General features: G+C 37.9%; 1 protein-coding gene across 3 annotated transcripts in view; it reads right to left on the bottom strand.

Annotated features, from left to right (window-relative positions):
- Positions 1-24,833, bottom strand: part of ADGRV1 (adhesion G protein-coupled receptor V1) — a 317,136-nt gene extending 292,303 nt beyond the window's left edge. For 2 of the 3 annotated variants that reach the window (XM_037529850.1, XM_054688238.1), the window contains exon 1: positions 24,559-24,701. In XM_037529850.1, the coding sequence (XP_037385747.1) occupies positions 24,559-24,580 (22 nt within the window). In that variant the 5' untranslated portion in view covers positions 24,581-24,701. Of the gene's footprint in view, positions 1-24,558; positions 24,702-24,807 lie in introns of those variants that run through there. The other variant, XM_054688237.1, reaches the window with a different exon arrangement.
- Between the last annotated feature and the right edge of the window lie 239 nt (positions 24,834-25,072).

The following is a 25,072-nucleotide window of genomic DNA, read 5'->3' as shown; positions in this document are numbered from 1 at the left end:
AAATCTCCAAATGTTATAATACTCTTCAATGAGTCCATTAAAGACTGCTACAGACTGTTCAGAAAATGATACTAGCTCCAGATTAAACTCATGCTGACTTTACTTTTTCAATAACATCTATCAAAGCATTTAAAATTTCTATGTCAAAGACTGAAAATTTTCCAGTTTAAGCCAAGCCTAGGAATTTAGCAGTAAGTCTTTGAGATGGGTCTGACTTGATTAAAAAATATTGCAAGCTCTTCTGATTTTTAATTTTAAATTGGCATTTGTTAGGTTTGATTTAGATTTATCTTTATAAAAAAGTAAATCCTAATAGAACACTGACTTTATGCTTGTTTTCATGAACTTGCTTTGTAATATGTGATTTTCTCCAAGCATTCCATCTAACTTACCTTTTTTTTCCTTTCTTCCCCATAAATTTTGATTCTTTGAGTTCTTTTGTAGTTATTATTTACATACATGAATATATGACAAACTTAAATATTTCTCTGCTTTTCTTGGTCTTAAAGGATATAGTGTTTTGGTTGGTTGGTTGTTTTCTGTTTTAAAGGTAGCCCAAATCCCATTTCAGTCCTGTGCTGGGACTTGAGGGGATGACAGAGTTACATTTGATTAAAATTTTCTCGCAGCTGTGAGGCAAAGAAAATTACTAAGTTCTTGGAATTCTTAATATATAACAAGTATGAACTAGTCACAACACCCATGGTGCAAATATGTCACTTCACCATTATTTCTCCAAACTAAGTTGTATCCTATTCAAGATGCAATGCACCAGACTGTTAGCAAAGTTTTACCTCTTGAAGATCCCCTACTTGTATACTTCAAGAATTCCAGTGGCTTATTCTTTTCTAGAGGAGGAAAACTACCATTAAGCCCCCGGACTTTGTGCCCTGTCTGAAGCTGATCCTCCTTCATCTTCCTGGACCTGCTACTTTAAGCTGTGGTCCTCATGCCATACTGGCCCCAACTCCAAGCAGAGATAAGCAGGATCCTTCAGAAGAGAGTCACTCCTCTATCTATGCCACTTCTTTATGATATCTTCCACCCAGAGTCCCTAACTATCTCCCTCGATCTACAGCATTTAGTGCCAAGTTTTTTGAAGTTTAGTCTTTCCATTCATGAACACAAGTATGAAAAAACTTAAAGGAAATCCATGTATGGTATATGGAACCTACTGCTGTGCTGTAGCTGTATCTAACATTCATTAATTACTAAACAACATTCAAAAAACACTTCTGAGTCTCTACTATGTGCCAGACATTATCTAAGACCTGGAGACGCCACAGGAAACATGACGAAAATCAAGATGTTAAAACAGAATTCCATCTGAGTAAGGTTTTTTCCTAAATAAAGAAAACAGTAAATCCTCTTTAGATCAGTTTTTCATTCCCATCTGTGCCCTACATGCTGATGTATAAATAGTTACTTGAGGATGAATTGCACATCTTACTACATTTCAAATTAGAGGTATGTCTCTGTTTTCTATAATGTATCAAAATCCCTAAAAATATTAACTGCACACCCTTAAACTTTTGTAATAATTCAAAACTCAAGGGATTCTATTTACCTTCTATCAAAATTAACTTTCTTTCTCCATTTCCACAGACTGTCCCCAAATATGGAACACCCATACTCTTCTCCAAGTAAAAACCACCATCTGTGCTCCTGACCCCATTCTTTAATGTCTTTTAAGACTTTCCAATAGTATCCCTTCCTAAACTCCTTGCTAGTCCTCCCTGTCCCAAATGCAAACTTCTTATCCGCAAATGATTTCCCATCCTCAGACACATTTCCTCTTCAAGGTTTCTACCTGAGCTCTAGTATCCACCCCCCCCCCCAAGTTCAAATTTAACCCTCTGAGCACTATCAGCTTTTGCTAGACCCTAGGAGATTTCCAATTCCAACTCTAAAACCTTCATGGAGGCTGAAACCAATACTTATCATGCTGTGAAATATTGTTTGTGCCCTGATTTTTATCAAACTCAAGAATTCTGTTGTAAAATACATTTTGGAAATAAATTTACATGGATACTATGCATACTTTCTTAAATACTCAAAAAACACAATGTATATAAGAAGTTCTAAGAAGGTTACAACATAGATTTAACTTTATTTAATCCATTAGTGCCTAAACCTATAATGACCACAGCACAATTTTCCCCTATTGATAGTTACGTGCTTCTTGCAGAACTAGACAGATTCTTATTTTCAGCAACTTACACATTTCAAAACAGCTTCCACAGTTTCTAGCAAAATGTTTTGATAATAACAGACAATAATCTTTGTTAAATAAATAAAATCCCAAGTGTGCTCAGTCAACACGCTTCAACTGATGCTGGGTATCTCCATACTAATGTCCTAGTAGTCACTTGAACTTGTCTCAAACTAAACCTAAGTGTGCTACACCCCCAACTTACTTCTGCCTGTCTCCTGCTTTTGTATCCTCATTGTTGAGTGCCTCTCTAGTAAATTACTTATAATATTATTTGACTATACCTATATCAATCATCCACTACACTTTGGTCTGCTTAAGAAGGCAATCATGCTTTATTTATCTTGCATCTGCCTTCGCACTGAATCTAGTCACATTCCAAATAACTGATAACATTTTTAAGAAGAACCTGTATTACACAGACTTATAAACACTTATTTTGTAGCCATGAGTCAAAGAATAAATCACATAGACCAATGAAATAGAATTGAGAGCCCAGAAATAAAACTACGCATTTATGGAGAACTAATATATGACAAAGAAGCAAAGTATGTGCTCTGGACAAATGAGGGACTCTTCAATGAGAACTAGGAAAATTGGACCGTCACATGCAAAGAAAGTAAGTAGACCATTATCTCATACCATGCACAAAAATCAACTCAAAATGGATAAAAAACTTGGATGTAAGACCTGAAATCATAAAACACATAGAAAAAAAACAGAGGCAAAACACTCCAAGACATAACCTCAGAAACAAATTTTGGGCTCATCTCAGGCAGCAAGGAAAATAAAGGAGAAAATAAACAAATGGGACGATATCAAAATAAAAAGCTTCTGTGCAGCTAAAGAGTGAACTAAACAAATGATAGAAATTATATGCATACCACACATCAGATAAGGGATTGATACCAAAGATCTACAAAGTGCTTATAAAAGTCAACAAAAGAAAACAAACAATCCAGTCAAAAAATGGGCAGAAAAGCTCAAAAGACACTTATCGAAAGCAGACATACAGATGGCCAGCAGACATATGAAAAAAGGCTCATCATCACTTATTATGAGGGAAATGCAAAGCAAAACCACAATGAGATACCACCTCATACCTGTGGGAATGACCCATATCAAAAAATACCACAAACAAGTGCTGGCGAAGCTATGGGGGAAAAGGAACTCTATTACAGTGTTGGTGGGAATGGAGACTGGTCCAGCTCCTGTGCAAAGAAGTGTGAAGTTTCCTCAAAAGGACTAAAAATGGATTTACCACATGACCCAGCAATTCCACTCCTAGGTATCCATCCAAAGGGCACAAAAAAACACTAATTCAAAAAAAAAAAAAAATCTTGTTACAATAACCAAGATATGGAAACAACCTAAATGCTCCAGAACAGATGAGTGGATCAAGAAGATATGGTATATATACACAATGGAATACTACTCAGCGATCAAAAAAGATAAATTCATGCCATTTTTGGCAACATGGTTGGAACCATGAGGGATTATTCTAAGTGAATGGAGCTGTAAGGAGGATGATTAATACCAGATGGTTTTGCTTATATGTGGAATCTAGGGAACTCAAACAATGGAACAAAGACAAATTGTGAGCAGAGTGTACATCTGAGACACTCAGGATGAGAAGAAGATGAGGGAGGGAGAAGAGAAAGAGAAGAGAGAACAGGGAGAGGAGAGTCCAGTGCCATGTGGTAGAAAACTGTGAGTACTTTGGTGGTAAGGAAATGATGATGAACACACCTGTGGAGAGAAATCCCAATCTGTGAAAAAATAACCAAGGATGTTTAAAAAAATAAACATGAATTAATTTTTAAAATATTTGAAAAGCAGGATTTTAGATTACAAACATGTTTAGCAACTAAAATAAAAATTCATTTTAAATGTTACTACCTAGTGACCAGTTAAGTATTGAGCCATAAGCACATAAGCAGTTTATGCTTTTTCTTTAATAAATCTCTAGTTATTATACCTCCTTTACATTAGTTTTGCTTAACCCCTTTACAATTCAAAAATGAGCAATTAAATTATTTTTGTCATCAATATAACAACACTGGTAGATAATCTTCGTACAAAGATCTGTTTTGAAGGAGTAGTATGTCAGAGCAAAATTAAGTCATTGATAATATTTTATAAAAAAAATTACAGGCATGAGAAAATGTTCAAAGGTAAAAAGTAGGGTCAATACAGTATTATACTATATTAGCATTTTTATTTTTAAAAAATTTAAATTAACTACACAAGTGTCCATTTTACAAGTAACAGTAGTTAAATGAAGATACAAATGACAGATATGAATCTGTTATTACAGAAAATTGGAGTAAAATATATTATTCTGCTTTTAATTTGGAGGAGGCCACATATAATGGACTATAGATTGTCACTAATTCTTTGCTACTTCTTCCTTGATGGTGGAATCTGATTTCTCTCCTCTTGAATCTGGGCTTCAGTGACTTACTTGACAATAAAATGCAACAGAAATGTAACATACTGGGCTAGGTTATAAGTTTTGAGCTTTTTTTTTTTTTTGGAATGCATTCCCCAGCAAAAGCCAACTATGATGTGGAAGTCTAACTACTTTGAAATCACCAGGCTTTGAAGAAGTCCAGGCTAGTCATATGGAAAGACTGCATGAAAAAAGTGATACCTGGACAACTTCCAGTCATCCACATAGTCCATGTCTAGACAAAGACATCCCACGTAGACACTCACCATGTGAGTGATTAAGTTGTGGATGATTTCATCCTTAGACACTTTTTGACTGTAATTCTATAAAGGACCCCAAATAGGAAAGAGTGTAGCTAAGCACTTCACACCCCAGAGTGGTGAGATCATCATAAATTAACTCAAGTCATCAAGTTTTGGGGTGCTTTATATTGCAAGATCATATAATTCAAATATCTTTGCTCCTGATCCTGTCATTTCAACTCACATTAAGTCCCCAAATCAAATGTAATGTGTCATTTTAATTCTACTTACATAACCATTTTAAATATTTTAAAATATTATATAAGTATTAGTGAGTCATTATAAAATATCGGTCTTTTAAATGAATTTATATTTCAATAGACCTAAAATAAAATATTTTACATAAAATATAAACACTAAACATACACATATGTTTATTTACATAAGTGAGTATACACATAGGAAAGAACTGTGGTCAATCTTAGCGAGGGTTAAGGGGAATTTCCCATTTCTTTGTGATTTTCTGTTTTCCATAGTTTCTACATTAAGTATGTTTTATTTTGGTTACTTCTAATACTGCTTTTGAAAAGCAAAATACCAAGAATTAAAACTCTGAACCTAAACCCTTAAACTGTGATCATTTTACATCACTTTTCTAAAACTCGAATTGTGTGTGTATATATATATATAAAACCCAATGACTGCCTCCCTGGTGGCACAAGAGGTTAACTTGCAACCTGTGAAGCTGTCCACAGCCACTGCAGCACGAGTTCGATTCCCAGCCAGCCAGGGAGCAACCCACATGGCGCGGCAGACCTCTCCTGCCTTCCCTCAGCAGTGTACTTCAGTCAATCTGCCTGTTCTGCTCCCCACTCTGTCTCTGGTGAATTCTCTCACCCCCACCCATACCTCTGGCCTGTACCCCAGCTCTTGTATGCATAAATAAATAAATCTTTAAAAAAAAATCCCCATGACACCTTACAAATTACAACTTTGTAATTATATGAATAAATTTCCAGTCTATAATAAAAACAGAAATTCTACATATGCTTAGTACCCAAATCTTTATGAAGCAGAAATATCATTTAATCAAAACAAGAATATAGACAGTCAAACAAATCTCTCATCATCTTTAACTTTTCCCAAGCTGTTTTCTTCCTTATCTTCCATTTTCTCTTCTCTTATTTCAGCTTTAGTACATGACTTGAGGAAAGAATGCAGGTTCCCCACAAACACATGTATTTCACCTACTTCTGTGAAATACTTTATACCTAAAACATACCTTTGAAGAAATTTCACAAGTGAAAAGGAAGACTTTAATTTAAGTCATTGAGTGTATCAACTATGGTATCTTTCATCTCCTGATTTTGCCTTAGAAATCTTGTGTCATAAACTGAAATATGGGCGAGTCTTTTTCTAATAATGCAATGACTCTCTCAGACTTCTTTTATTATTTTTTCTTTGATCAGTGTGTCAAGAGTACAGAATACTTTGAAGCTCTACCACCCACTCTGCCTTCACTTTAATGGTAATTGTCCTTTTCTTCAATCATAAAATTTAGGCTAATCTATTGGCTTAAAAAAAAGATAGGATATCTATACAATTTTTCTCTTTGTATTTCTTATAATTCATAAACAACAGCAATTTTTTGTTTATTATTGTTTTTCCAACTTTAAATCTTAATTTTATCCTGACTGAAATCCAAAGTTCCCTTTAAGTTTGACAAAATCAGCTGATAGTTTCCAGGTTATAAGAAGCTAGTTAGGCTAAGAGTTAAGAGATATTTTTTTTTTTGTATCACCAACAGTCAGCCAAAAGTATAATAAATTTTTAAGTAACACTAGATTATAGCATTTTATAGGTTTCAAGTGTCAATCCTTACATATTGACATCTGTATATATACATTATATTCATCAATAAAGCTATAATTCCATCCACCCCCATACGATTAAGCCAAAATCATTTACAATAAATAAAAGTGCCAAGAATAAAACCTGTAAGGAAAGCAAAGTCCCAAAGAAAAATCAAAGGAAATCTTAGAAAAAAACAGAGGTGGGTTTTAATTAAAACTTATCTGGTACAGGGGCCTCCCTGGTGGCTCAGGTGGTTGAGAGCCATAGTGTGAAGCTGTCCGCAGCTTCTGCAGCACGGATTAGATCCCGGCCGGCCAGTGAGGATCCAACATGGTGCAGTAGACCTCTCCTGTCTCGCCCGCTGCTCCCCTCAGCAGTGTATTTCCTCAGGCTGCCTGTTCTGTTCCCCACTCTGTCTCTGGTGAATCCTCTTACCCTCCCACACATCTGGCCTGTACCCCGGTTCTTGTATAAATAAATAATCTTTAAAAAAAAAAACTTATCTGGTACAAAGACTTGGGAATTTTTTTTAAACAATTGATGGCATACACTTACCCTTTCTTAAGCACATATTAAATTCTAGACATCGACTAAACATTTGCTATACAATATTTTTTATTTCAATTTTTATGGACCTTGTAGTGGTTTTATCTATTTATTTATTTATTTGTTTGTTTGTTTATTTATTTGGGTAGTGTTTTGACATTACAGAACTTCCCCCCTCAGGTGTAGTCACCATCACACTCCCACTGCCAAACAACCCATAGTCCATTGTGCTCTAAGCATGAAAGTCTCACATGAGTTGACTTACTTGAATTTCTCTTCTAACTTGGACGCAGTTCCCCATTATCAGAACAGCTTCCCTCCCACTCTAAACATGTCCATTTCCCTGACTTTAGCTACCTCCTATAATCTTTAAGTATTCCCTTGTGGGTTAGGAGTTACTGGAAGGATAGCAATACAAAAAAATACTGAAAGTCAGGTGGTCCCAAGTCATTTTCTCATGTTACTCTTGATGCCACACTTGTCCAGTTTTCTTTCTTTCTTTTCCTTCTTTCTCACCCTTCAGCACCCTTCACTGGATCCTTGTCTTCTTCCTGACCTGTACAAGAGTGAATATCCAGGTCCCAGTTTCCTCTTCTCCATGGACACTCACTGTCACTGACCTCATTTCTTTAAACAGCTTCTCCCAAATTCACATCTCCAGCCAACTTCTCCCCTAAATCCCAGATTTATATATCCAATAGACAATTTGATATTTCCAGGTTATGGTAATTTTTCAATCTCGTTTTTATTTTTTAAATATATAATACATTGTCATAAATATTCAAGGTTAAACTATATATTAAAGTTTATCCAGATAAATCTGAATTCTGTTCTCCCATTCCTTTCCTCCCCCTAGCAATAACCATTCTTCCTACCGCTTGATTCATGCTGCCAATGTTTCTTTTGCCACTATATGGGCAAACTGAAGTAAATAAGCAACTATTAAGTGATGATATGATCACACACAAAATATTTCTAGTGGCTTTGGAACATACTTTTTAGCTGTCTGCCCTTCATATAATAAATTCTATAGAGAAATTCAGCTGCAAAGAATGGTTAGACTTTATTCAGTATTCTTACTGTTAGTGGTATCAGTATTATTAAGTTCATATTAAATTCTTATATTATAAAATACACACTTTGGAACCATATTTTATATGTTGTAGAATATATATTTTGAAAATTAAACATGTTGAAGGATAGAGCAAATAATTATATAAAAGGAAAGAGAAATGACAAACCATAGAAAGTCTTTATGAGGTTATTAGATAAATTGAAAATATCAGTATCCACACTATACTTCTTGTAAGAATACATATTTCCTGGGGCTTTCCTGGTGACGCAAGGGGTTAAGACGCAACCTATGAAGCTATCCGCAGCAACCCACACGGAGAAGTAGATCTCTCCTGACTCGCCCATTGCTCCCCTCAGCAAAGTATTTCAGTCAATCTGCCTGTTCTGTTCCCCACTCTGTCTCTGATGAATCATCTCACCGTACCCCTATCCCCCACCCCCGCACCCTGGCCTGTACACCAGCTCTTGTATGCATATTTCCTGGTTTTGTCCAATAAAAAAGATTTAGAAGTAATATCAATTGAGTAACAATAAGCATTACCACTAAAAGTAACCAGGACTCCTTAGATGAGTGGTTACTAAGGGGCTGGAGGGGGAGATAAGCAAAATGAATCCAAACATCTTCAATCAGAAGGAAGCTATCAAAAACTCATGGGATTATGTCTAGAAGACATTAAAAAAACATGAAAAGGTGCCCACTGGTCAGAGATTAAAATGTTTGAGCACCTAATAGGATAATGATGCAATTGTTTGAAACACAATGAATATATAAATTCTTATGTTCATAAAGATACTAAAATCAACCAATCAGTCTCACCAGTCACCACTGAAAGTAAGTAGGGCACCACCTCCTTCCTCTGAAATTAACATTTAAAGAGGAAGAATTAAATATTTATCCTGTCTCTCTAGGGTAAATTCTCTTTCAAAGTAACCAATAACCTACTTTATAGGGAAAAAAGAGCTTCCTTACAGAAAAATACCAGAAAAATACCTGCTAGCAACTGCTAATAAAATAATTAGGGAAATACTTGTTTGTGCATGAAACACTAGATAAAAAGTTAATGGGAACAGAAGACTCCTGAATTCAATTCATCCCCCACACACACCAAATCTACAGCTACACATGGAATAATTCCCTCTGAAACAAATCCAGAAAGTAGCTGAGCAACTCCTACACATTAGACAAATGAGAAAAAGAAAGGGTTAGGAAAGTTGTAGACATAATCTTGTTATAAAGCTCACCCCCCAGCATTGCAACGTACAACTGGATGAGAATGCACAATTCCCACTTCACCTTCAGGAGTGCAGGGTTTGGACTCATGATATAGTAGTGCCCCAATTTTTAGGACATCCACCTGAGGAGGTGCCCGAAACACCTAGCTCTGAGTCCAATGGGGCTTTGGTCCAAGAGACACCTCAAACTGCATCGTTTATTTGAAAACTGATGAGAGTAAATCTTTAAAGTTCTCATCACAAGAAAAAAAAATTTTAACTATGCAAGATGGTGGGTGTTATCTAAACCTATTGTGATCATTCTGCAATATAAGCATGTCAAATTCTTAATGTGTATTTAATCAATGCAATGTCATATGCCAGTTATATCTCAAAAAATGTTTAAAAAAAACATTAACGGGAAACTTGACAATGGAGAGATTGATCTATCACACTTGAACCTACTGCTAACAATTGAGTGTCACTGAACTGAGAGAACCAAATGTGACAAGACACAATAAAAAGTTCCAAGTGCTACCGACATCGCATTGTTGCCCCAAGAGCAGAACCTGACTCCAACAGGAGCTTTAGGAAAAAAACCCAGTTTACAATAAAAAATAGGGGATAAAGAAACACATTAAGTGTTCCAAAGGAAGGAAACAATCAAATCCAGAACACGGACAGGCTATGGGACAAATTACCAAGTTACTTCAACAATCACTAATAGGATGTCAAGGAGGGCAAGGAGAAAGGAAATGCAAGGAGACTTTAACAGTCTGTTATGTGGCCTCCCTGGTGGTGCAGACTGTTGAGCGCCGCACTGTGAGGCTGTCTGCAGACTAGGCAGCACAGGTTCGATCCCCAGCCGGCCAGGGAGAAACTGAGATGGCGTAGCAGACCTGTCCTGTCTCACCCACTGCTCCCCTCAGCAGTGTATTTCAATCAGTCTACCTGTTCTGTGCCCCCCTCTGTCTCTGGTGAATCCTCTCCCACTCCCGCACATCTGGCCTGTACCCTGGTTCTTGTATAAATAAATAAATATTTTTAAAAAAAGATTTGAATAATAAAACAAAGAGTCTTATGTGGATTATCTAGATTTAATTTGTATCCTAATTAGAAGAATTTAACTACTAAAACAGCATTTTTCACGCAATCAATAAAATTTTAATATGGACTCATTATTGAATGACCTCATGGAACTATTGCTCATTTTGTTAGCATAACAGCACTATGATTACGTAGCTGCCACTACTAGAAGTGAGTATTCCCTGGGTTATTTCAGGCCTCAGGGAAGGCACTCATGGTGTCCACTCTACCTCTCCCTTCCCAAGTCTGTTACCATTCCCCCAACCCAGCAGGACCCCTGCCATGTAAGGAGGCCATCTTTCTCATCCAGAGCATTTGATTGCTGTTGAACAGCACATTCTGAGCGGAGAAGGGGCGAGCACCCCTCTCTACCTCCAAGTCATAAGCAGGCTCTGGGTTACAGGGCAATCTGGTTTTGTCCACACTCCTACAAAACCTTTTTACTCCTGACTCTCCAATTTCTAGATTCCAGAGGTCTACCCAGTCTCAGAGACCAGAGAAAAACAGACCCTATATTATTACATATTCTCAGCGGTCTTTGTCTGGCTTCTACGAGGTTATCTCCCCAAAATTTTGAACGAACCAAAGGGTTTCAAGCAAGGAGTGTTTATTGTGGATCGCACAATGGGGGTGGGGAGCAGATGCCTTGATCCAAGCTCTTGACCCGAGAGCAGTGGGGGTTCCTAGTTTATGGGGTTGGTTACCAAGGCAGGGTAGAGGGGAATAGTGTCACAGTATTTTAGGCTGGGTACATTCGGGCATTCTAAAGGAGATTGCCATACTTCTTCACAATTTGCATGTCTCATTAGCATCTTAAGTCTCCACTCAGGGGTGTGCATGTTAGCATGCTAATGAGACTTAGGTCCACAAGGCCACTTGGTTCCAGAGCCATTGCTTGAAAGCAGAAAGCCTCTGCAAAATGGAGGGTCCGTTTCTCAGTGGTGACTGGCTGAATTCCTATTAGTCTGAGTGCTCAATATCAAGATAACAAACAAGGACCAGGTTCCAGGCGTTCTAGAACAATGTCATCTCTCCTCCTCTGATCTCCCCTCAGATCAAGCTCCCAGTTAAACATTTTCTTTTCTCAGTCTTATAAAACACATAAATGTCTGGGCATATCAATGGCTATGATAGACACTGGAGAATGTACGTTGCTCTTCCTACTCATGTTTGGACTGGAGCTCAGCAATTCCCAAACACTATACTACATCCTTACAAAGATAGTGTGAGGTAGTATTATAATTAACCCATTTTATAGATGAAGACTCAGAGAGAAGAAGATGGGCCCAGGATGCACAACCCATAAATGGCTAACCTAAGTTCAGATGCAGGGCTGTTTGGTTTTACCCATATATTTTATTGTTGCATTTGTAATATACAAGGATATATAAAACAAAATATTGGTAAATGCCAATTCTGGGTCTAGAATTTATATATGGGTTTGAAATATACTATTTTTTCTAATTATACTATTTTTTTCTAATTATACTATTTTTTCTAATTATATGTGTGTTTGAAAGCTTTCATAATAAACAATACATAGTGGCAAACACCCACATAAAAGTCAAAGCTCTAACCTGAGGGCCTCCCCTGGTGGCACAGAGGTTGAGCGCTGGGCTGCAAAGCTGCCCCCAGCCTCTGCAGCACAGGTTCGATCCCTGGCCGCCTGGCAAGGGTCCCACATGGCGTGCAGACCTCTCCTGTCTCGCCCGCTGCTGCCCTCAGCAGTGTATTTCTCATCAGGCTGCCTGTTCTGTTCCCTGCTCTGGCTCTGGTGAATTCTCTCACCCTCCCGCGCTTCTGACTGTACCCAGCGCTTGTATAAATAAATAAATAAATAAATATTTAAAAAAAAAAAAAAAGCTCTAACCTGAATTTAACATTATCTCTCCTTTTGCTATTCTGGGGACAGCTGACGGCTGATGGCTGATGGCTCACAGAAGACAAGTTATTATCCTTTTCTTTTTGCCCATCTCTAGTTCTCTTCTTCCAACTGACTAACTGGCTGGCCATTCCCAATAAAGGCAGAGGAAGATGGGATTCAGGATTGAAGAAAGGTAAAGGAGTCAGGAAAGTTCTTACTTGATTGTGCTGGTATGAGATGACTCTCCTTCGCTACAGTCCTGACTAAATTGTTCCTGGGGATATTTGTGTGAGTTCTTAAAAGGTCTCACTGATGGGCCCCATCAGCTTTATCCCCCAAGATACAGGCTGTGATCTTTCAGCTGCAGGGTCCAGATTCCCTTGTTTCTGTCCCTAATATACTCACAGGAAAATAATATGGGTTCCCTTGCCCTACCAAACTGTCCTTCTGGGCATGATTCCTTTACAATGACCTCAGGCTAGCATCCCTGTTGTAGGTTTCATAGGCAGTTTGGATTCACTCCCCTTTACCCTGCTGTGGGAAGGGGTTCAATTCACCCCCACACATCTTTACATCCTGCTGCCACAGGCCACCTTTGCTCTCTCAGAAGTTATTCAGAAACTACTTTGTCGAGGTCCACAACCACAAATCAGACACCACGAAGAGCTCTGTGGAAGCTCCTCTTACCATAATTAAGAGGAGGTACACATAGACATGAGATGGGGGGATATTCATAGCACAGCACTTTTATATTTTTCCCAACATAAATTCTCCTCAGAAAATCTTCTCTCAGATTTCACTCTTCTGAATTTTGTATATTCTCAATATGTGGATACCAAAAGTTGTACACTTAGTTTTCTGTTATTTTCTTTTGGATTCTGAGTCTCACTAATTTCTTACAACTTACTTTGACATCTGAGATACATATTTTTAGCAACTCCACTGAGAAGCACAAATTAAAAATGCATGTCTGCATTGGTATCAGGAGGTCAAAGTGGCTTTTCCTGTTTTTTGTTTGTTTTTGTAGTTAGGATTTTTTTTAAGATTTTCTTTTTTTTTTTTTTTTTATTTATACAAGCACTGGGTACAATCAGAAGTGTACGAGGGTGAGAGAATTTACCAGAGCCAGAGTGGGGAACAGAGCTGGCAGACTGACGAAGTACACTGCTGAGGGGAGCATCAGGCATGGCAGGAGAGGTCTGTCGAGCCATGTGCGACCCTCGCCGGGTGCCGGGGATCGAACCAGCTCTGCAGAGGCTGTGGGCAGCTTTGCAGCCCAGTGCTCAATCGCTGCGCCACCAGGGGAGGCCCTTGTTTGTTTTTTTTTTTAAGTAATCCAGAAGCCTACCTGGGCCTCCCCGGTGGCGTAGCGGTTGAGCTCTGGGTTGCGAAGCTGCCAGCAGCCTCTGCAGCACCGGTTCGATCCCTGGCTGCTCCCCGGCCACCGGAGGAGGATCCTGCATGGCGCGCAGTCCTCCTCTGCCGCCCGCTGCTCCCCTCGGCAGTGTACTTCGGTCCTTCTGCCTGCTCTGCTCCCCGCTCTGGCTCTGGTGAATTCTCTCACCCTCCCGTGCTTCTGACTGTACCCAGTGCTTGTATAAATAAATAAATAAATCTTAAAAAAAAAAATAGATAGCCTTTCTACTTAAAAAAAATAATAATAGGGCCTCCCCGGTGGCTCAGCGGTTGAGCACTGGTTTGCGAAGCTGCCCGCAGCCTCTGCAGCGCCGGTTCTATCCCCAGCTGCTCCCCAGCCACAGGAGGAGGGTCCCGCATGGCGCACAGAACTCTCCTGCCACCCGCTGCTCCCCTCAGCAGCGTACTTAGGTCCTTCTGCCTGCTCTGCTCCCTGCTCTGGCTCTGGTGAATTCTCTCACCCTCCCGCACTTCTGACTGTACCCAGTGCTTGTATAAATAAATAAACAAATAAATCTAAAAAAAAAAAAGGAAAAAAAAAAATCCAGAAGCCTACCATCTCCCAAATTGCTACACTCAACAAAGTCATACATGATAGGGACTCTTTTCTTATTATTTTTATCAATTGCAAAAGCAATATGGTGGTTTTAAAATATAGTTCAACAATATTTGACACTTCTCCATTTAGAGATAGGTTATGTGTCTCCTATCTAAGTTCTAGGACTGAGTGACCCCAGAATTCATTGGAAGTGATGCTGTATTAGCTTCCAATTTCAAACCTTAAAAACCTGGCAGCTTGTTTCCTGTCATTTGCAATGCTTGCTCAGGAAACGTAGACAATGCAATGTGAAGAAGTCCAAGACTCCCCACAGAGGAACCGAAGTGGAGAGGAACTGATAATCAGCATCTACTTGGCCTGCAACTCGGAGTGACGCATCTTGGAAGAGAGTCCCTGAGTCCCAGGTCAGCTGTCCCAAGGGACACTGGAGATACATAACCTGAGGCTCCTCTAAGAAAGACATTACAAAATTAAATACAAAATTGTTAGGAGCCAACGCTTGAGCTCTAAAAGCTTCACGGTGAGTTTAAATTCTCTTTAGGAATCTACAAAAAGGAGCTAAGAAAAAGGTATCCTTTAGGAACCCCACTTATCTATTATTTGGATTTATATGTGGCACACTAGCTAACAACAGTTAACTTTACTAAGTGCTAGGTGATGTTCTGATTACTTTACATGTGTTAACTCATTTGATCTTCACAAAAATCATTTGAACTATCATTGTGCTAATGTTGAGAAGAGAAATCTGAGATAGAGACATTAAATATATTCATCAAGATTACACCTTGAAAATGTAAAGCTAAGATACAAAGCCAAGCTCTCAAGGTCTCAATTCCATGCAATTAACTAAATACTAGATTAATATTCTCTACTAACATAAGAATCTTGCTAATAAATAGTCATATAGGGAAGATCATTTTAAAAGTCACTATATGGAAACATCCTACCATGTAAAAAATGCCATTACATGACAAGTGCACATCTTTATTTTCTCTATAATCAAGCTCAGCCTCCTATTGGCAGTAGCTCCTATTCACTAGCATAATCTAGTGACTCGAACAGCCCCAACACCTAACGCTAATGATGTAATAAGAATGGTGATATTATGTACAATTTCACACCCACAGTGATTTGCCATTTGCAGGGTAATTAGCTGTAGGTGTAGATGTTATTTGTAGCTGATGTAATACTTTAATAGAACAGAAGCAATAAAAGAAAGTAAGTATGCAGTCCACATTCTGTCCATGGTTGTATTCATCTACTGTGCTGAAAGAAATGAGTCCAGGAGGGAAGGAAACGGTGTTGGGTGCCTAGAAGAATAGGATTAGGATTTCTAAGCAAACAGTGGCATGAATTCATTCAGATTTTAAAATATCATTAAAACCACTATAAAATCTTAAAGAATTCTGAGGTCAGTAGCTGTAATAAAATGTGAAAGTAGAAATCATCAGTTCAGTGTATTGTTCTGTCATCAATGATAGAGCTTCAGTAAACAATGAATAAATGAATGACCAACCCTCAATATAATATTACTCATGAATATTAATGACAAATAAAAAGAGAATGAAGTAACATCCCCTGCAAGCTAAAACAGCTTCTGGAAATTCTATTTATCATATTATTCCAAGATCTTAGTAAGCATGGTACTGACATAAAAACTAGGCCATATTAGTCACCTAAAAACAAGAACAGTTTCCAAAGTTTGCTGACTTTCACTAACAAAGATACTTAAATATCACGTAAAACTGTCACACAATGATAAAAATGCTTTGTACTAATATTCAAAGATTATCTCCATTTTTTTATCATTTTGGTAGCAAATGTTCAAAAGAAGTGAAGTCCTGTCTGAAATTTCAAAATATTTTTATTACAGTGAGGTATTCAATGTAATGCTACCTGATGAACAGACTGGTTTATTTCTATTATTTATACTAAGAGATTTTAGATAAGAAAGAAGGTCATTTAAAATTAATAGAAATAGGGCCTCCCCGGTAGCACAGCGGGTTGAACACAGCACTGTGAAGCTGTCCACAGCCTCTGCAGCACAGGTTCGATTCCAGCCGGCCAGGGAGAAACCCACATGGCGTGGCAGACCTTTCCTGTCTCGCCCCTGCTCCCCTCAGCAGTGTATTTCAGTCAGTCTGCCTGTTCTGTTCCATTCTCTGTCTCTGGTGAATCCTTTCACACACACACACACACATCCGCGCCTCTGGCCTGTACCCCAGCTCTTGTATAAATAAATAAAATCTTAAAAAAAATTAATGTAAATATTTTTGTGTGGACACCAAAATAAAAAATATATTATACTTTTTATTGTGATTATGAATGAGCAGACAACTTTTGGACATCAAATTGAGTACCTAGTTTTGTTGTTATTTGTAATTAAATTTGTGGACTTATATTAATCTTTACTTCATCTATACCTTAAAAATAATTAACAACTTGCAACCAACTGGTTATTAAGATCACATGAATTAATTTATATGAACATAGGTTGCAAATCATAAGGCAACAGGAAAATATTTTTCAGATTTTTTTCAAAAGAGCTTAAAATATTTTGTTTCTACCAAAGTTAGAAAAATGTGTTCAAATGTCAATTTACTTTATAAATACATCAGATCCTTCAGGAAATTAGTTTAGGTTTCAAATGGACACACATATAAACACACACACACACACACCCCCCCCCAAGAATCAGTGATATCAGACAAACTACACACTAGTGAATTGGATTGCTGTCACTTAAATTCTCTTAAGTGAATTATTGAATTGCCCTCATTAACAAAAGGACATTTTAAACTTTTTGTTATTTGTTTTAGAACAAAAAATAAACTTAACTTTTCTCATTTTCGTGGTTCAACAAATATCATTTGGAGGAGTCCCTGCAAAAGACAATTCATCTGAGAACTGACCCATTGTGCATGAGATAACATCCAAACACATTTCTGCCTTTAGTATATCCTAGACAAGTCAAGCCTATGCTTGCCACTACCATATATCCCTTCTTAAAAAAGTGTAGTTTTTGTAGGAAAATTACAACCAGTGTTAGGGAAGTCGTTGGTCAAAAATTGTTCCTTTATTTTGTTTTCTCATAATTTGGTCATCTTAAACTTCTTAGTTAACTGGCAAATATCTATGCAAGGAGAGTACTAAGTTATAAACCTTAAAACCATTGATGATATATTTCCCTCAAAATGTGGTTTTGCTTTGATTTGATTTGATTTCTCTAATAGTGAGGTTCAGTATCTTTTGTGTTTGTTTGACATTTGTATATATCTTTTGCAGAAATATCTATTCAAATCCTTTACCTATTTTTAATTGTGCTATTTGTTTTTTATTGAGCTGTAAGATTTCTTTATATATCTTAGTAATTCCTTTACAGATTGATCATTTGTAAATTTTTTTGTCATTGTGTGGTTAGGACTTTACTTTTTTTAAGGAATATTCTGGAGCAAAAAGATGATAATTTTGATTAAATTTAATTTATTTTTTCTTTGGTTACTTACACTTTTGGTGTCATATCTAAAAAACTACTGCCTAATCCATGGTCACAACGATTTTCTTCCAAGAATGCTATAGTTTTACCTCTTACATTTAAATGTTTCCTCCACTTTCCACAATTTTTTTATATCGTGTGAGTTAGAGGTCCAACTTTCTCCTTTTGTAGGTGGATATCTAGTTGTACTGGTATATGTGCTAAAGAGGCTGTTCTTTTTCCATTGAATTGTCTTGATAGGATGTGTTTAGAAGAAATTTATTTTGGGCCACACCAACTAAGCTGGTTAGAATCAGAAAGAGGCAATAACAGGTATTGCCAAGGATGTGAAGAAATTAGAACACTCATACACTGCTAGTAGGGATGTAAAATGGCATGCCCACTTTGGAAAGTCAGTGGCAACTCTTCTTTAAATAAAACATGGGATCACCATATGGCCCTGCAATACCACTTCTAGCTATACGACCAAGAATATATATTCACACCAAAAAAATTTACGTAATATCCATAATATAATAGTCAAAAAGCAGAAACAACCCAAATGTCCATCAATTGATGAATGGATAAACAAAAGGTAGTACATCTGGGCCTCCTCTGGTGGCGCAGCGGTTGAGCGCTGGGCTGTGAGGCTGCCTGCAGCCTCTGCAGCGCTGGTTTGTTCCCCGGCCACCGGCGAGGGTCCCACAAAAAAAAAAAAAGGGGGTAGTACATCCATACAATGGAATACAATTCAGTCATAAAAAAGACTAGAACAGTGATATATTCAACATGATGAAACTTGAAAACTTTATGGTAAGATAAAGAATCTAGACACAAAAGGCCATGTATCATATGATTCCATTTATATGCAATGTTCCAAACAGGTACATCTGTAGAGACAGAAAGAAGATTATTGGTTGTCAGGAATGGGTAGGGGGAGCAAGGAGGGAAGCTGAAGGCAGACAAGGAAGGGAGTAGATCGGGAGTTACTAATGAGAACAGAATTTCTTTTTGAGGTGATGAAAATTTTCTGAAGTGGACAATAGTAACAGCTGGACAATATTAAATATTAAATACCACTGAATTATCTAATTTAAATGTGACTTTTTAAGTGAATTATATTATCTTTTTATTTTAAACTTCAGCCTATCTGCACTTTCAACTATTACTTTTTCTTCTTTCAACAGTTACAGTGAAGTTGATCTAACATATACCTGAGACAAGAAACCTGGCTCATTCTTACTTCAGAACCTTTGATCCAACCTATTCCTTAACCCCTTTTCGCTGTCATTACTTATGCCCTCTCCATCATTCTTTAAAGACCAGAGCCATCCGTACTTATTCCAAAACACTTTCCATTCTTAGCTGACTAGTCTGCCAGCAGACAAATACATCAACCTTTAACACCAACACTGTTGAATTTAGTTCAATAACAAACGAATAACTCAAATTATAGCTGTAGCTAGAACTTTCACTTTACAATCACAAGATGGAAACAGAAGATAATGCAATTCTTTCATAGATAGTTTCAATATTATATTAATAATTGGCAAAAAAGCTTGCACCTAAAACACTTCTATTATTCCTTCTTTCAGTTAAACATTATTTGAAAAATGAGAAATTTATTGTTTTATGTCCAAGTAATTATGTAAGTACAACTTTATAGAAAGTGTTGCATTAAATGATGTGCTAAATTGAATCATTGCCCCTTGTCCTGAATGAAAGGATAATATGATTCCAATTATCCTAACAAAAGGATTATCAGAACAGTGGGTTCTTCCAGAGAAATATTAGTACATACAAGAAATATGTTCCTATGATCTGACTGTTAGAATTCATGACAAAAAAGCTAAACATAAACATATTTCTGATTTCATACAAACATAAACCTTTGAATTATTTCCACAATACACCTCAGCACTCGTTCATTTGTTAAAACACTTAAGGAAAAAAATCTTTTCTCTTTCAAACATGTTCCCCAAAGAATTCTTTCTTGCAGACAAAGAGCAAAGTCAACACAAATAGTTAAGATTCACTTCTTCTTTGTTAATTTTGAGTCATCTTACTAAATTAATTCCAATCTATATACTCTGTTTATTGTGCTTATCACACGCAGAAATAAACTATTAATAGTGCCACACAATGCCTTTCTGAAATTACATTTGATTTGAAGCTATTCTGGATCTTTCAACCTGTGCCATATTTCAATAATGACTATTTAATAATTACAATCATTCCCTTATTAGCTTGGCATTTCATTTTCATCACCCTATGGCACCCTACAGTTGAAGGCAAGGAAAACTCACTGTTGATTAGTTATTTAAGACCAGCAACAATAACTATGCTGGAGAGAAGGCTACTTGGAGAGGACTGCATAAGAGCTGGAGCTCAACAGCCTCAGACAGAGAGCAGCAAATTATAAACCCAAGTACTTTGTTGCATGTAACCAAATTGGCTAGTTGAAATGCTAATTGCCTTTCAGCAAAACTAAAGACAGACAGGGGACCTTGTGCTTCAGAGAATGAAATGCATTTTTACTCCACTTCTGCACCATTGTCTTGCTGAGAATCATTTGAAATCTATTCATAAAGGTAGCTCTTTCCCTAACCTTTAAAATGTGGGAAATTTATTTAGCTCCTACCAGCACCTCCAATGTGCTGAGGTGCCAAGATGTGAACAGATGGTTGGATGTAAGCCATGTTAAGCTCCTAATAATGTAAAGCATGAAAGAACTCTTGCTCAAATATATAGTACAAATCATGAAAATGTGCCTAAGGAAAAGGAAGTTTGACTAACAAATTATGAAATTAACAAATGATATAACATCTTAAATATGAGTACTTTCAATGTAACTATATTAAAATGCACATGCTAAGAGCTACTAGTATCTCTCTCAAAGAAACCCCTAGCCTCCCTTTATACCTAGTAATATTATGAGTATCGGTTGAAAACTTTTTTAAGGATAATTATTCCAACAGTCCGTTTTCACTCTATGAAAGAGCGCGCATTCTTGGATTTCAGAATCCTGAATAAATGAATGAGAAATGCCCTATCAGCATCCAGCCTTCATCCTGAGGTACAGCCAGACTTACGCCTGACTGCACCAGAAAGGGCCCCATGACCACCTGCCCAGCAGCTGGGGGAGGGACTTGGTCTGGAACATTTTAAAGTGTATAGTGTGTCACAGTGGAATCAGAAAACACAGCCTTTGTATCACCACAGTCTCCTGTGTCCCAGCTCCACCCTTCTCCTCCTTTGCCACACCTCTCTCAGAGCTGGGGTGCTGTGGCTTCCTGTGTGGCCTAATACCCTGGCATACAGGGGGATCCCCCTATACATGTGAAAGACAGACACCTCCTATGCCCCCAATGCTGCCTTTCAAATAGAGTGAAATAGGTAGGCATGGTAGAGAAATCAATTTTCTCTACCACTGCACTCTGTGTGAGATAGAAAGAGTCTGGTTTATCAGCAGCATGTTCATCTTCATTCCTTAACAAACATCTTTCTATAAAGCTTCAGCTGCCTGAGAGTGATAGAACACTAAGACTAAATAAATCTTTAAGCCATAAATGGTTGCCATAAATAATTCAGTTCTCACCCTGATTCGGGAGGAGTCAAGAGAAGACAGACATTTCTCTGGCTGGATATTCACCACACCCTTAGTATAGCAGAGTTCCTGGTAAATTTTCTTTATTTCTGTACTGTCTGAGTTTCCTACATGACTTTGTATTACCTTCACAGCCAGACAAAAAAGTTATTTCCAAGTCAAGGCAGGGTAGGGGTGGGGATGGATGTATAAGCAACTGTGTGTGTTACACTTAAACTATGATTTTTTTCCCACAAAATCAGGGAAATGCCCATGTAAACATTTCCAAGGTGGCATACTATATTTCATAACCAAATTCTAAATGAAGCAATCAGCATCTAAGGAGCTCAAAAGCTTTAGAAGCAGCTGTAAAGTCTAGTTGTCCTTTGCATGAAGTAAAAGTTACGATGGCACTGCAGATTTTGGATTCTGTGCATAAAACACTCACTTGCCACAGGAAAATAGATAGCAGAGTCATTATGCAACATACTAACCATTTTTGCTAAACACTAGATACTAGAGAGATCTACAATCAGTCACTGTCCTCAAAGATTTGGCATCCTAATTGGTACACCTTACAATTTCAGTAACAGTAGGATAGTAGCATTAAAAAGGGCATGAGGCACCATTTGGTTGAGTGGCAATACATCAAATATTTAATAACCAAGTTACCCTGTTAATATGCTTCTTATGGCAATGCACAAGTTACTAAAGTCATACATGAGAAAAATGACTATGTGACTAGGTTTCAGTTTGCCCAAATATAAAATAATCTAGTTTGGCTCCAACTCCCCTCTCAGTATTTTAGGATTTCAATGTTGTATCCACAGCCTAAGAATTTCAGAACAGTAAAAAAAAAAATCACATACCTAAGCAAACACAAAATGTATTTTCTTTGTAGTTTCTTTCAGAGAATAGATTTTTCTGCATTTGCAGGTATCAGGATAACAGGATTTAACTGATCATGGAGTATAAAGTTACTTTATTTAAAGAGCCTAGTAGAATTCTTGACATGTAGTGAATATTCAGTGAGTGTGGCATACAAATATCACTTATAGAAATATTTGGTCACTGCTAATTTTGCTGTGAACATTGTTTTTCATAGGTATAGGATAAGCAAGGGTACTTCCAAGTAGGAAGACATCTGAAATACTTGTGCTTAATAGTAGCCTCTGACTTCCCATGTCTTTACTGAGTAGCATTCATTACACATAATGAACAGTCTGTTCTAAATATATCTATCATTTTCTGATCAAAAAAATATAACTGGCATTCAATATTTGATATACATAGCATAAAATTATTATTAAGATATAAATATTGATATATCATTTCTACATCTGATGTTATCAAAACTCACATAATTTATCTTCACCTCATTATAGATTTACACATGGGTCTAAGATTATTTCAATTTATGTGTAAGTAGTTTCAGCTATTACTCATTCCATTCAATATAGTGTTGGCGCTGAAAGCACTTTGGGAAAAATTCTGACCCAATTCTAACTGGGGAATTTTCCATGTGTACCTTAAACTTTCATTGACTCAGGAAAATGATAACTTTCATTATCTGTAAAATGGGACAATACTGTTTAATTTATAGTGTTGCTGTGTTAAATAAATTAATCTGTGTAAAGGGCATCTCAATTCACTATATAGTAGGCATTCAATAAGGAGTAAACATTATTGTCATCAAGGAAATAAGAAATGGAAAGAGTGCTTAGTCATACCTTTTTTTTTTTTGCTGCATATATTTTGATTATCTTTTTAAGTTATAACCTTAAGATAAGATTTCTAGCTGAAATAAATCATTTCAATCACCTCATCCAGTCCCTTCACTTTATAAATGAAGAAACTAAGGTAAAGAATTTGCAGTTAATGGCAGAGCCAGCATGAACCACCTAACTGCATATTCAATATTCTTTATTATAACACAGTTCAGAGTATATTTGGCACTCCCCAGTAGCCTAGGAAATTACCCAAGAATAAATTGCTGGTGTTCGTTTCAATCCTGACTAATCCATCTTTTTTCTTTTCTTTAATGCTTTTTGGGGGGTTTGATTTAGTTCTTTTGATAAATGACACACAAAGAGGAAGAAAAAGCACTTTCAGAAATCTATAGTAATAACTTCAGCAAGAATTTTTAAACATGCTGTATTAGTTAAGGTACTTTTTCTGAGTTTTAGTCTAATTGTCAGTAATTATACTCCCTTAAGATTTGCTATGAATAATTTCTAAAAGTGTGAGCAGCTTACTGATGAACACATTACACATATATTCAACGATTGTGGATTATGTGAAAAGTTGGCTTAAAACAAAAGTTATACAGAATGAGCAAATACTGCACTGAAAGTTTTCCCCCTGATGAACACTGCCATTATTTCTTACCTTTAGTTTTAAGGGAGGAAAATGTTTAATAGCTTTAAGACATTTAAAATGTTTAAGTTTTTTAAGAATACATTTTTTGGTAATCCCAGCCTAATTTCAAACTCCCTAAATCAATCTATCTCGCTGAATGTTCTTCCACATCGCGGTTATTTTGCAACCTAGGAATGTATGAGTTTATCTCCGCCTTCTCATTATGACTTATTACCTCTGGTGCACTGTTTTTGGTTGCATATTTTCCAAAAAGACTTTTTAAAAGTAAAACTAGGCTTCAGGCTTCAAACAGGTAAAAGGAGAAGAAAGGAAACTTTCCCTCTGCTCATTCACTTCTCACCTTTGAGATCAGGCAGCACAGGCAGGAGCGGGAGCAGGAGCCTAACGCTCCCCGTCGGGGTGCAGCCGCGGGCAGAGTGGACCAGCAGCCCCGCCGAGTTAGCCGCGGCTCTGGGCGCCGGGTGCGCGCTCCGCCCGTCGGCGCCCCCGCCTCCCACCTCCAGCAACAGGTGCCGGAGCAGCCACCCGCGCCTCGGCGGATGCCTTGGCGCTCCTGGGGGCACCGGGATGTCCGCCGCACCATTTCCCAGCCACAGCCTACCTGGCCCCGGGGACACCGACATCCGCGCGCGCCCTGCGGTCCCCGCTGGTCCTCCCTCGCACGCCCTCAATCTGACTCTCCCGAGTCCCCACGCTCCTCTCGAGCTGCAGATTCTTTCTCCCGCTATCGGTCAGGAAGGTGGCTCCATCCTCCTCCCACTCAGCCTCCCTCCCTCCTTCCTCCTCCCCCCAACTCCCCTAGTCCTTTCTCAACTCCAATTGGAGTCGCGGCTCCCCTGGCTGCGCTCACCTGACCAGCTGAGCGGGGGTGGTCGCCCAAGGCAGCGCGCCCCTGTCTGCGCAGCGGGCAGTCAGGTCCGCGCTCTGGCGCCAGGATCACCCTGCCTTGGCCATCCCTAATGGACTCTTCCAGCAGCGAGGCGCCTAAGCTGACCTGCCTCGCAGAGGAGCTCAGAGCCCTGGCCTAGCCCTGGAGTCCCAGACCCTGGATGCGATCCGGGTTTTCTAGGCCTCCTCCTCTTTTAAGTAAACTTTTTAGTTTGTCCCCTTGGGCA

This window comes from Talpa occidentalis, unplaced genomic scaffold (assembly GCF_014898055.3).
Source record: "Talpa occidentalis isolate TD23 unplaced genomic scaffold, MPIMG_talOcc4v2.1 talOcc4.6, whole genome shotgun sequence".
In the NCBI taxonomy this organism is placed as follows: Eukaryota; Metazoa; Chordata; class Mammalia; order Eulipotyphla; family Talpidae; genus Talpa; species Talpa occidentalis.
The sequence above is the reverse complement of the archived record's forward strand: the minus strand, read 5'-3'. Positions and strand labels throughout refer to the sequence as shown.